Source organism: Xyrauchen texanus, chromosome 15, assembly GCF_025860055.1.
Source record: "Xyrauchen texanus isolate HMW12.3.18 chromosome 15, RBS_HiC_50CHRs, whole genome shotgun sequence".
NCBI lineage: Eukaryota > Metazoa > Chordata > Actinopteri > Cypriniformes > Catostomidae > Xyrauchen > Xyrauchen texanus.
This window is the reverse complement of record NC_068290.1, coordinates 23,708,560-23,721,037: the sequence shown is the minus strand read 5'-3', so window position 1 is coordinate 23,721,037 and position 12,478 is coordinate 23,708,560. Positions and strand designations below refer to the sequence as shown.

General features: G+C 39.8%; 1 protein-coding gene across 1 annotated transcript in view; it reads left to right on the top strand.

Annotated features, from left to right (window-relative positions):
- Positions 1-12,034, top strand: part of efna3b (ephrin-A3b) — a 73,805-nt gene extending 61,771 nt beyond the window's left edge. Inside the window, exons 4-5 of the mRNA XM_052144515.1 lie at positions 1,431-1,508; positions 9,068-12,034. Coding sequence (XP_052000475.1) covers positions 1,431-1,508; positions 9,068-9,189 — 200 coding nt within the window. The 3' untranslated portion in view covers positions 9,190-12,034. The remainder of the gene's footprint in view (positions 1-1,430; positions 1,509-9,067) is intronic.
- The last annotated feature ends 444 nt before the right edge of the window (positions 12,035-12,478 follow it).

The following is a 12,478-nucleotide window of genomic DNA, read 5'->3' as shown; positions in this document are numbered from 1 at the left end:
GTTACAAATTAGTAATTACAAGGGTATTATGCTATAAATGTGATTTATGAGGACATTTCTAGTGTCCCCATAATTCAAATCGCTTAAAAATCATACTAAACAATGTTTTATTGAAAATGTAAAAATGCAGAAGGTTTTCTGTGATGATTAGGTTTAGGGGTTGTGTTAGGTTTAGAGGATAGAATCTATAGTTTGTACAGTATAAAAGTCATTATGTCTATGGAAAGTCCTCATAATGATAGGTAGACCAACGTGTGTGTGTGTGTGTGTGTGTGTGTGTGTGTGTGTGTGTGTGTGTGTGTGTGCGTGTGTGTGTGCGCGAGAGAGCATACTGTGTGTTATCTTAACCTCTGCCCTCTGTCTTGGAGTCTTTGAGTTCTTGTGTCAAGATGAATATGATAGTCGTGCTCAGTCAGGTCTGAAATCCAGTGCCTTGAGTGCACAGAGCTAGACAGTGCTGTTGTATGTGGCCTTAACTGAACTGGGAACAGTGACTACACCCTCTTGCTGGGCATGACATGTAGGAGCTTAGAAATTAGTTCCCAAGGCCTATGAGTACATCTATAAGGTCCTACAAATAGAGAGAAAGACCGTGTGTGAATTTACCAAAAATGAATTGTGGCCTCTTATAGCGTAATTTCTTTCCACATGCTGCATTGTCTTTGCAATAATGAATTATGTAGAAAAAGGTAATTGCCCAAAAATGTAGGGCTGAATGCAATTTGCATGACACAATTCCTGATCATGTGGTCAGTTCTAGGTTGTTGGGGATGCAGCAGACTACAGCGATCTGGCATATTTTACTGGGACTGTACAGCATCATTCTACCACTATGATCTAGACACCTGAATCGGTTCTTTAAAATCTTTAAAATGAAAGTGCTCTTGACTACACTGCACATCTCGATATAAGCCTATATCCCTCATTTATTCATAATTTTATGATTTCAATAGAAATGTACACAGACATCTCTTTAAAAAAATAAATAAATGGTAATAGTGTATAATTGCTTAAACCAGCCAGAGTTTTTTTAATAAGGCACAATCTATAATAAGGCAATTTATGTAAAGAAATTTACATAACAAAGAAGGCGTATTTGTAATGAAAAGAATGACAATGATTTACTTTAAATACAATGCAGTGGTGTCACACCAAACTGAAATTTTTGTAGTGATGTCTTGCGCCACCTACTGTACTGGAGTCAAATTGATTTTCAATTAGCGGCACCTATTGCAATGCGTGAATGTACTAATGGCGAGTATTCGCATCACTTTTGGTGTGAAGGGGTAATCTATCAGCCGTTCATCTCACTATTTGTGTTGCATTCAGTGTGAAAGGGCCTTAAGACGCAGGTGTTTGCACTGAAATACAGCTTGCAAAAGTGTTGCAACTGTTAATTCTTTTCTGATTCTTCTTTCATGTTTTTACAGCATCTGATTCAGATGAGGAGACCCAGCCCACAGAGCCAGACTACACTCTAACACCTAACATCAAGATGGATGACCTCGGTAAGTTACACACAAAACCCAACTTGTCCAACCAGTAGGACCACGCATATACAAATAGTCACTTATACATATGCATATTAATCACTGTCTATGCTGACATTTACGCCCAAGGTTTCTGCACCCAGAACAGTAACATCTACACGCCTCAGTCGTAGTTACGCGGCAAGCTCATAAATCATGTGTGTGCACATGTGGGTGTATGTGTATTGTCATAAATCAAATTTGATTTGCAGCAAAGAAGCTAATTCCACTTAGGGTCCTGCCATCTGAATGTGTAATTAAAATGCATATGAGACATCAATATATGAGATCTCAGTGAATATCATCTCTGCTTCATGAAAAGATGTGTACACATGATCCATGCTAGACTAAAAGAACAAACAAGCACAGGCAATAAGTACAGCATTTATCTGTAAACACGCATTTTATATCCAATGACTGGCACTAATGAAGCCATAAGCTAAAAAGCATACAGAGTGTGAGCTACACTGCTATAGTTAGCTCAGTGTTGATTAGCACTGTGGCTAGTGTTAGCGCTGATTAACAGTGGCAGAACTAGCCCTCCAGTTCCTAGTCATCCTCCAGGCTAAGTGACATCCTGCTCAGCAGTGTTGCTATGTCCTCTTATTATAAATTAAATTGGGCCTGTTTTCCATTTCTAATGGATGTTTTTTTTAGGGGGTGGGTTATTTTTTGTAATACACATGTGTATTTGGACTTGCTAATTGACTGACCACTACTGTTATTGCACCTGTCAAATATCCTCAGCTACTGTTCGAGCTGTACTCTCACTTAGCCCTTTATTAGGAACAATATGTTTTTTTGGTTTTGGCACCATTCTGTGTAAACTGTTGTGCTTGACAATCCCAGGAGATCAGCAGTTACAGAACTACTCAGATCAGCCCATCTGGCACCAACAATCATGCCATGGCCGAAATCACTGAGATCATAGTGTGTGAAGATGTCCTTATTAATAATGTTATTATTAATTGGGGACAATAGTTCATTCTTTTGTGAAAGGATATAATTATTGACAAGTTATTTTCTTTGCTGCAGCGAGATTTCATTCCATGGCCCTCTTTCTGGTTTATTTGGGGCTTGTTTTGTCAGACCAGGTTGCCTGCTTTTCTAGTGAGATCTGGCAACACTGCTGCTCATCCTCACCACAACAGTGACCTGACTCAAGGACAGCAGCGACCGCACCATTTACATGAAAGAAATGTTTTTATTTGACTTCGAGTTTTTAAGGAATAAAGAGGCATTGATTTCTTTGGGTTTTTTCTAAGCTTGTGTTTTGAGACAGATGGATGTGGATGTGTTTTGGGTCGTCTCTCTGCCGGAGCCACCCAACGATTTCCAATAATGGAATCTGAGTACCAGCTTTCTCCCACTTGCTCTGATCAGAGGTTCAGTTTTCAAACAGGCCAGAGGGGGGAAGAGAACAACCACAAGAGGCCAGCTGGGTCTCAGGAAGCCACACATCTCAGTACTGTTCCATATATCTCTGTCCAATAGACAGTAAAAAAGAAAAAATCTTTGTCCTTGCTCAGAGCTCACTGTTTTTCCGTTAGTATTGACCACCTTAAAGAGCCAATAAATAAGATTTTGCAAATGATAAATTTCTAAAGTGTACACAGAACATTAGATTAATAAAAAGTGACCTACGACATTGCCACACACTGCACAAATATTTTTCTTAATCTGTATTTTTGTCTTACTTTTTTTGGTTTTATTTAAATTGAAAGATCAAGCTATATCCTTTATTAGTAAGTCTTATGCACTATTTAAAATATTGCACTATTTTTCACAGTGCATCTGTTGAATCTGTTCTAATAGTGCTCAGTGTGGAGAGCAAAATCTTCTTCAGCATAGTGGCCAAGAGGCTCTCCAACTTCCTGTTGAGCAATAAGTACATCGACATGTCTGTGCAAAAGGGAGGAATACCAGGAGTTCCTGGTTGTCTGGAACACACGGGCGTGGTAACCCAGCTTATCAGGGAAGCAAGAGAAGGCAGAGGGGACCTGGCTGTACTGTGGCTGGACCTCCCCAACACCTATGGCTCAATACCTCACAAGCTGGTGGAGATTGCACTGGAGAAACACCATGTACCACAGAAGGTGAAAGATCTCATCCTGGACTATTGTAAGTTCAGCTTGAGAGTCTCCACTGGCCAGCAAACATCTGACTGGCACCAGCTGGAGGTGGGGATAATCACTGGCTGTACCATCTCAGTGACCCTCTTTGCACTGGCAATGAACATGCTGGTCAAGGCAGCTGAAACAGAGTGCAGAGGCCCCCTCAGCAAGGCTGGAGTAAGGCAACCTCCCATAAGAGCATTCATGGAAGACCTCACAGTGACAACAACGGCGGTACCAGGAGCTAGATGGATCCTCCAGGGGTTGGAGAGACTCATGTCATGGGCACGCATGAGCTTCAAACCTGCAAAGTCCAGGTCTCTGGTCCTAAAGAAGGGGAAGGTTACAGACAAATTCCGTTTCAGACTGGGAGAACACCAGATCCCGTCAGTTACTGAGAGACCAGTGAAGAGCCTTGGGAAGGTCTTCAACTGCAGCCTGAATGACAGAGACTCCATCAAGGCAACCGGTGCTGACCTAGAGGGATGGCTGAGAACAGTGGATAAGTCTGGGCTCCCTGGAAGATTCAAGGCCTGGGTCTACCAGCATGGAATCCTCCCAAGAATCCTCTGGCCTCTGCTTATCTATGAGGTCCCCATGACAGTGGTGGAAGGTTTTGAGCAGAAGGTGAGCAGCTATCTACGCAGATGGCTGGGCCTGCCGCGTAGCCTGAGTAACATCGGGCTATATGGGAACACCAACAAGCTCAGGCTCCCTTTTAGCTCAGTCAGGGAGGAGTTCATCGTTGCACGGACACGAGAACACCTGCAGTACTCTGGATCCAGAGATACCAAAGTGTCCGGCGCAGGGATTGTTGTGAGGACAGGGAGGACGTGTAGGGCAGCCGAGGCAGTCCAGCAGGCAGAGGCGCGGCTGAAGCACAAGGCCATCCTTGGAACAGTGGCGCAAGGCAGAGCCGGACTCGGGAGTCTAACAGCGACCCGATATGACTCTGCTAGTGGAAAGGAGAGGCAGAGGCTGGTACAGGAGGAGGTGCGAGCTTCAGTCGAGGAAGAGCGAACAAGCAGAGCAGTGGCCATGCGGCAGCAAGGCGCCTGGATGAAGTGGGAGCAGGCGATGGAGCGGAGCGTCACCTGGAAGGAAATGTGGAAGTGGAACCCCCAGAGAATCAAGTTCTTGATTCAGGGGGTCTATGATGTCCTCCCAAGTCCATCCAACCTGTGCACATGGGGCAAAATAGAAACAGGGTTTTGGAACCCTCTTTGTTCCAAAATAGGAACATTAGAACACATCCTGAGCAGCTGCTCCAAGGCGCTGGGTGAGGGCCGGTATCGATGGAGGCACGACCAGGTCCTCAAATCCATCGCTGAGGCAATCAGCAAGGGGATCAAGGACAGCCGATACACCCAAGCTTCCGCCAAGACAATTCACTTCATCAAGGAAGGACAAAAGCCAGAGAAAACATTAAAAAACTGCCCTGTAGGTTTGCTCTCCACGGCCCGAGACTGGGTGATGACAGTCGACCTGGAAAGGCAGCTGAAAATCCCAACACACATCACCCAGTCCAAATTGAGACCTGACATCATCTTGGTCTCTGAGGCCACCAAACATCTGATCTTGTTAGAGCTGACAGTGCCCTGGGAGGAGAGGATGGAGGAAGCTCAAGAGAGAAAAAGGGAGAAATACCAAGAACTGGTGGAGGATTGTCGGAGGAACGGATGGAGGACCAGGTGTATGCCAGTAGAGGTGGGCAGTAGGGGATTTGCTAGTTACTCCCTGAGCAAGGCCTACGGTACGCTGGGCATAAAAGGTGCTAATCAAAGAAGAGCCATAGGCAACAAGGTGGAGGCAGCAGAAAAAGCATCCAGATGGCTCTGGTTAAAGAGGGGAGAGCAGTGGGGGCAGTAGAATGCCACTTGGACACAGGCCGGGGCCTGATCAGCCTCGGTCGGGTCACCTGGACGAGGGTGTCTGTTGTAAGACCCGAAACACCCAGTGACTCCTGGAAACAACACTGATGATGTGTCCATGGTTGTGCATCAGTAGATGTTTCTGTAAACTAATACATTGAAATATTAAGAATGCTGCAAGTGTTTTTAAATTGATGGCTAAAGATAAACATAATAAATGCACATTCCCATTGAGGCACTTCAATATATTTGTAGTTAGACATTGATTCGAATATATGTGTGTAAATTCTCATTTGTAGTTCTCTTTGGACTTTAAACATATTCTATAAATCTACTGGAGCATTTAGCCCCATTAATGTCAGTTCATTTCATGCTACCTTCAGAGTTTATATTAGTTTTTGTACAGAGCAACTCACACAAACACTCTTGCAATCACAAATACAAAGGCAATAATGCAAATTTCATTTGGCTCTTGGGAAATAATATGAAAGAGGAACAAGAGTTGTGTGGCAATGTGCTCATACCAATCTGTCTATGTGGTTTTCTTACGAGTGTAGAAAAACTAATTATTTCCTGCTTGTGTTAAGCAATATTATATCAGATATAAAAGTCTGAATACACTGTAAAGCAATATTTGACTTCCTGTTCAGGTCATTGATAGGACAAGCTCAGCAGACATTTTGGTCATCTTGATATGCGGCTACTATTATCAAATAAACAACTCACAAAAGCATTATTTGAAACACCTTCATCTGATCATATAATCAATGATGAATCGGCAATACTAGTTCAGCCAGATCATGTGATAGTATGTCTGGCCTGAGTTGTGTATATTGGCACAGAGTGTTGAATTTCAACATGTATACATCCCACACAGCTCCTCTCTCCCACCTTGCGTTCAGTCTAGTCAATTAAACATTCTCATGCCATAATAGTAATACATTTATTTGTGCAATGCATTTTAATGTATATTCTAGCAAATAAAAAATATGCAAAACATGAATAGAGTCCTACAATATAAAGTCAAGTCTTTATTAAAAGGAAGATAAACTAAAAATTGTATCTTTCATTTTCCAGTTATTTTTGGAAATAATTAGCGTTTACATTCACAATCTTAAACCGATTGTAAGCCAACAATGTGTGTGTGGTCATGTAAATGCCTTAAGGCTCCGATATACTTCAGAAGAAGTTCTGCTTCATTCTTCATTCAGGAGTAAAAAGAAGTTCTAAACAGCCGAGCAACGGTATACTGTTTGTGAACAATCAGACACCCGTGACTGCATTTAAATATGAGGACGATACATGTAAAATCTTAAAAATGTGTTATTAAAGGAATATTCCGGGTTTAATACAAGTGAAGCTCAATCAACAGCATTTGAAGCATAATGTTTGAAGCATAAATGTATTTCGACTTATCCCTCCTTTAAAAAAAATAAATAATTGAGGCACATACAAAGGAAGTGAATAGGGGCCAATTTTTTTGTGTTAAAATACTCACTGTTTCAAAAGTTTAGCCAGAAGACGTAAACAATATGTATGTTAACGTGATTTTAGTGTGATAAAATTGCTTTCTAACCATTTCTGTGTAAAGTTATAGCCAATTTTACAACTTTGTTTCCTTGACGATGCAATGTCATCAAACACTAAAACCCTAAAAAGACTGTAAAATGATTATTTAAACAACTTAACAGCTCAAATAATGAATGAGTTTTAACATAAGAATTAATGTATGTGCTTTTATAAGATTACAAGCTTCACAATTCTGGTTTTAAACCCTCCAACAATTGGCCACATTGACTTTTTTTTGTCCCCATTCCATTTGCTTTTTTTTTTATTATTATTATCAAGAAAAGGAGAGACGAGTCGAAATTCATTTTTGTGGTAATCAATATTATGCCACAAATGCTGTCGATTGAGCTTAACTTGTATTGAACCCAGAACATTCCTTAAATGACTTTATGCCTAATTCTATGAGTAGAATTCACATGAGGGCAGTAAAAGATGCCTTTTTAACCACTCGATGATGTTTTAAAGTAATATATATGCAGTAGAAAATGTATGTCGTTTACATTCTGAATTCATGGTACTAATTCGCTAACATTCTATAAAGCCCATAATATGTGCATAAATATTGTTATTTATGAGGACACTGATACTATTGCATAGATGGATGTATAAAAGAGTGCTAATGTTTAGAATACAGACAGTGGTGATAGAGGCATATCACACCTTGGGCAGATGTGTGAATGGGATTTGATTAGATTTGATTCCTTTTGTAGACTGATTAAACAAATAAAGTCTCATGACATTTGTACCAGCTCAATAATAACTAGTGCCTGTGTGTTCATGTTGAATACTGACTAAACAACATAAACAAATTATTAAGTGAAGCTTAAGGTCAAACCTACTGATCACATAGACCAATGGCAGTAAGAAGATGTTTAGCAGCCGGTTAGAAATTTTCCTAAAAGTTTGCCCAGACGAGCTGTTACGAACAAAAGAAATTAACACAAAAACACCTTCTTTTTGGCCAGATTTTGACATTCTTCCATTTCATATGAAGTATATTGGGGCCATAAATGCTTTCTTTTATCTGGGTAAGGTCATAAGGTAATTTTCTGTAAAGCTGCTTTGAAACTATTTGTGTAGTCAATAAAAATGACTGGACTTAAATGTTTTAAGCAAAAAACGATCTACACACATACATTTTTGCCCATTACACAATGTAAACACCTTTACTGGTGTTCCTACCAGCATATCCAATGTCCACAAGTCTTGTGCACATGCCTGTTTACATTTTGAAGTGAAAAGCAGAGAAAACCCTGATTTAAAATCTCATGTAAATGTGGGTTTCTACCCATTTTTGGTAGTTGTACATGTATTGCTGTACACCCATTGCTGTGCATGTAATCGCAACTCAGCGACAAAAAAAAAATAAAACAATAAAAAATAAAGACTAAAACGAAACTCCTTAACTCATTATTAAATCCTGTGATATTTTGATGAGTTGTGTTGTGGTAAAAAGGTGGTACAAGAAAATGAGCACCCCAGACATGTCTAAAAATGTGTAACATCTTTTGTCTGTGTCCTGGAACATCACATTATTCTGTCAAAAACAAACCCATATCGCGTGTCTGGAGATGTTTCATGTCATCCAATTTGCATCACCCACTGTTCCCTGTCAAGATATGTTTATGAGCTTGTCTATCACGAGTCCATGGTAGACACCTGGTCACACACATGCAGACATAAACATACTGGTTTTGCTAGTTGTCCATCTCCGGTGATGACATAACAGAATTCCATACATTTCTTCAACGCATTTGGACACTCCTCTCATAGCTGACTTCTGCACCTATATCACACACTTACACAAACAAAAACACAGACACCTACTATACATACGTACATGACATCATTGTATTTTATTTTTTAATCCTTCCCTCAGTTCAGAGTAGGTCAGAGGTCAACTATACTAAGTGAGTCATGCCAACAATTGTGTCTAGATGTCAGCTGTTAATTTTGTTTTCATTTTCTGTGTCGCTCTTTCTAGATGACTATGATAATCACGAGGTTACCAAACTGGAGAAGAGCATCAGTGGTAGCAGTCCATCCAGGGATCGACTTCTCTTGACCATTGCATCACTTTTCTTCATTGCCTTCTTGGTATCCTAGCATCCAACTCCTAACTGTCGCCACACCAATGAGGCCTTGGGGGAAGGAAGGGTCCAGGGCCAGCGGGTTAGCGAATAAAGACTGGAACACTTCAAAAGCAATGGAAGTCAAAGAAAAGGAGACGGAACACTTGTTTGGAATGATGCTACAGCAGCTTGCTGAGTGTCAAGCACCAGCCCACAATTCAACAGTGCTATTCATGTCTTACAAAAACACAAACAATACTATTACAGATTTCAATACAATAATGAGAACTGTGCCATTTGGGTTACAATAGTGGGGATGTACTTTATGCGTGCATGTGTGTTTAGGCGTTTGTGTGGGTTTGCTGGTGCCTTCAGTGCTTGGGGCGGGGCACATCTTTCCTTCACTCTGAAGGTTTGATTGCTCCATTATCTGTGGATTGGCAGGTTAAAAGTTTAAGAGCTTCTCAGATTCTGTTTGATGAAAACTGATACCAAGATGTTGTTAACAGTTTAGAAGCTCAGATTACTCTTTAGCTAATCTCAGCAGATAAACAAAGCCACTTTTCATTTAATGTACTTCCAAAAGTATTTGTTTCTCTCTCTGAGTTTCTGTTACTACAGAGATGTAAAAACCACTGGATGATCATGTATTTGCTGTCAGGGATGGAACAGTGATATTCATTTGATGAGTTTAAACAAGTCTGTAATAGCAGCAGAACTCAATGATTCTAAATCAACTATAAAAGAAAACAAGTCACATTGTTTTTGACATGTGCACTGTCAAGGCTACAATTTATAAAGCATTAAAATCCAGTTACAACTGATTCTTATTTGAACCTAGTGTGATCGCACTTAAAGGTAGGGCCAGTAAAAGCTAATTTGTTCTTTGATGCAGAAAATTGAGAGAGCGAAGTGATTTTGCAAACACAAGCGCCAAAACAGACGCATTAAACACATCAAGACAAACAGAAGCCAAATAGCTTTTATTGTTTTGTTTCCTTCTCCCTTTTGATAAAAGGTGCTTGCTTGTGTGAGTGAGTGAGTGAGTGAGTGAGTGAGTGAGTGAGTGAGTGAGCATGTGTGTGCATGTATGTGTGTGTGCATTAGCTCAGTAATGCTGGAATAATCTCCTCTGGACATTCTGTGGATTTAAAGACTAATACCTTAAATTGGAGATACTCTGGACAACACAAACACAGACACTGTACATAAAACACATACATTTATTTATGTTTGGGACAAATGGACATTGTGGACGGCCTTATGTCCACTCATTAGTTTGGACCATGCTGATTCTCGCTGGATTCGGAGAACTCTGAGATGCCAAACCAACTTCAGCTGGTTCATTCCAGTTCAAACCAGTTCCACTTGTTGCTGCTTGCATCAGACTTCTTTTGGTGGTGATCAAATGAAAGACCAAATGAAAATTGAGGGGTCCAGTTTCTAAGGCAACAGTTATTCAGTGGTGGTTTTCTATAATGCCACACACACACCTAAAGGTACTTGGAGTTCAGCGGGAAATCAGAAAAACACACTAAATAACCGCAATTACCAACAGCAGTTCTGGTGACACTTTTGCCAAGAGTAATACAAACAAACAAGTGCTTTAGGCCAGGTAGTTATTGTGTTCTTATGATCTTTTCAATGGATAAACAGCAGCAAATATCATTTTACAACAAGGTCCCAAATTAAGACTCTAACTTTTTTTTACATAGCAAGCACCTTATCATGATGATAACAAAACCCTTCCACAGCCCATGATAGCAACCAGTGCTGCTTTTTACCCTAGAACCAAACACATGCAAATACTGCTTAAACTTGCAATGGAATGTGATTTAGGAAAAGTGATGTATGGTAGAGGATTTTTTTTAACATAGAGTCATAATGGAAGTTTAATGTTTTTATATGGACGCCTTCTCTCACAACCACAGGCCGTCTCTAACATATTGATGAAGCTGTTTATTGTATCATTCTGCTTTTGCTCTGCAAATAATTTCAATTCATATCTGCTTTATATTCCATTATATGGTTGCTGTGGTAGCACTGGTCTAGAGCAACTTCAGAACAAATAATGGAACACTAACTTGAATGCTCAGAATGATGTGACGTAAGTATTTATACAGACTTGAATCTACATTTTATTTGTTTATTGACTTTCATGTTGTCTTTCAAAGGTGTTAGGTTGAGGTAGCTTTTGTGTTTAGAAGGGTTTGCTCATTGAGTTTGGCTTTTTTAGGGCTTGTTAATTTTTTGATGGCATAATGTAATATTTCAGAAGAGTTGATCAGGTAAATGGAGGGAAAAGTATCACTCTTAAAATGTTGCACTTACAAAAACTTGGACACGAGAATAATGTGTGTATATGTGTGTGGGAGTGAGTGAGTGAGTGAGAGAGAGAGAGAGATTGCAACTGTTAGAAGTTGTCATTTGTATTAAAACTATCCTAAATATCCGTTTGATCTTTTAAGTGTGTGTGAGAGAATGACAGATAGTACTATTGATAGGGGGCGGTGTGTGCGTGTGTGTGCACATATGTTTGAGTATTGTTTTCTATTGTTTAGTCTGAGCATATTCTGTGTGAATGTGTAAGTGGGTGTGAGGAACTATTGTTTTTTTTGGGGGGAAAACAAAAACATTTATTAGTGTTTGAAACAAACAATTACAATCATGTTTACCTTCAACTGGAATGAATTAAAAGATCCTGAAAAAATAACAAAGCTTATAATAATAATCATGAAACAAAACATTGTGCCTTTGATTCATATTTGTTACAGACACAAGGATGTTGATTATGCACTCATATGTTTGTGTTAGATATTGGAAAATCTATCGGAATGTGCTCAGTCTCTGATTAAGCCAATAAGTGTACACAAAACACACACGCACGCTGCAATGCAGGGTGCTTGCTGCCATACACATAAACATATGCACTCATCTGCTGTTCTTATAATTTAGTTCAAGTTTACTCTACCCCACTGCTGTCATAAAAACCATACTTAACAATTGTTCCTCACTCTCCATGTGTCATTTTTGCACTCCATCTTCCATGCACCCTTTCAAATATATAATATTATCGTAGCGTAGTTAATCATCATGCAATGTGTGAGAATCAAGCAGCCTGAAGATAAAAGGATTACTATCAGAGGCCTAACTGATGCTGATGCCACGGAAAGATATTTATACATATCAAACGGCATTAAGGCATATGGGTCTTTAATGTCATTTTTTAAAAGTTATATATATCCATTTAGGTTTTACGTTTCAAGCAACATTTGGGCTCTATCTCGGGCGTATATGCACAGATAACTTTGTAATTGCATTTA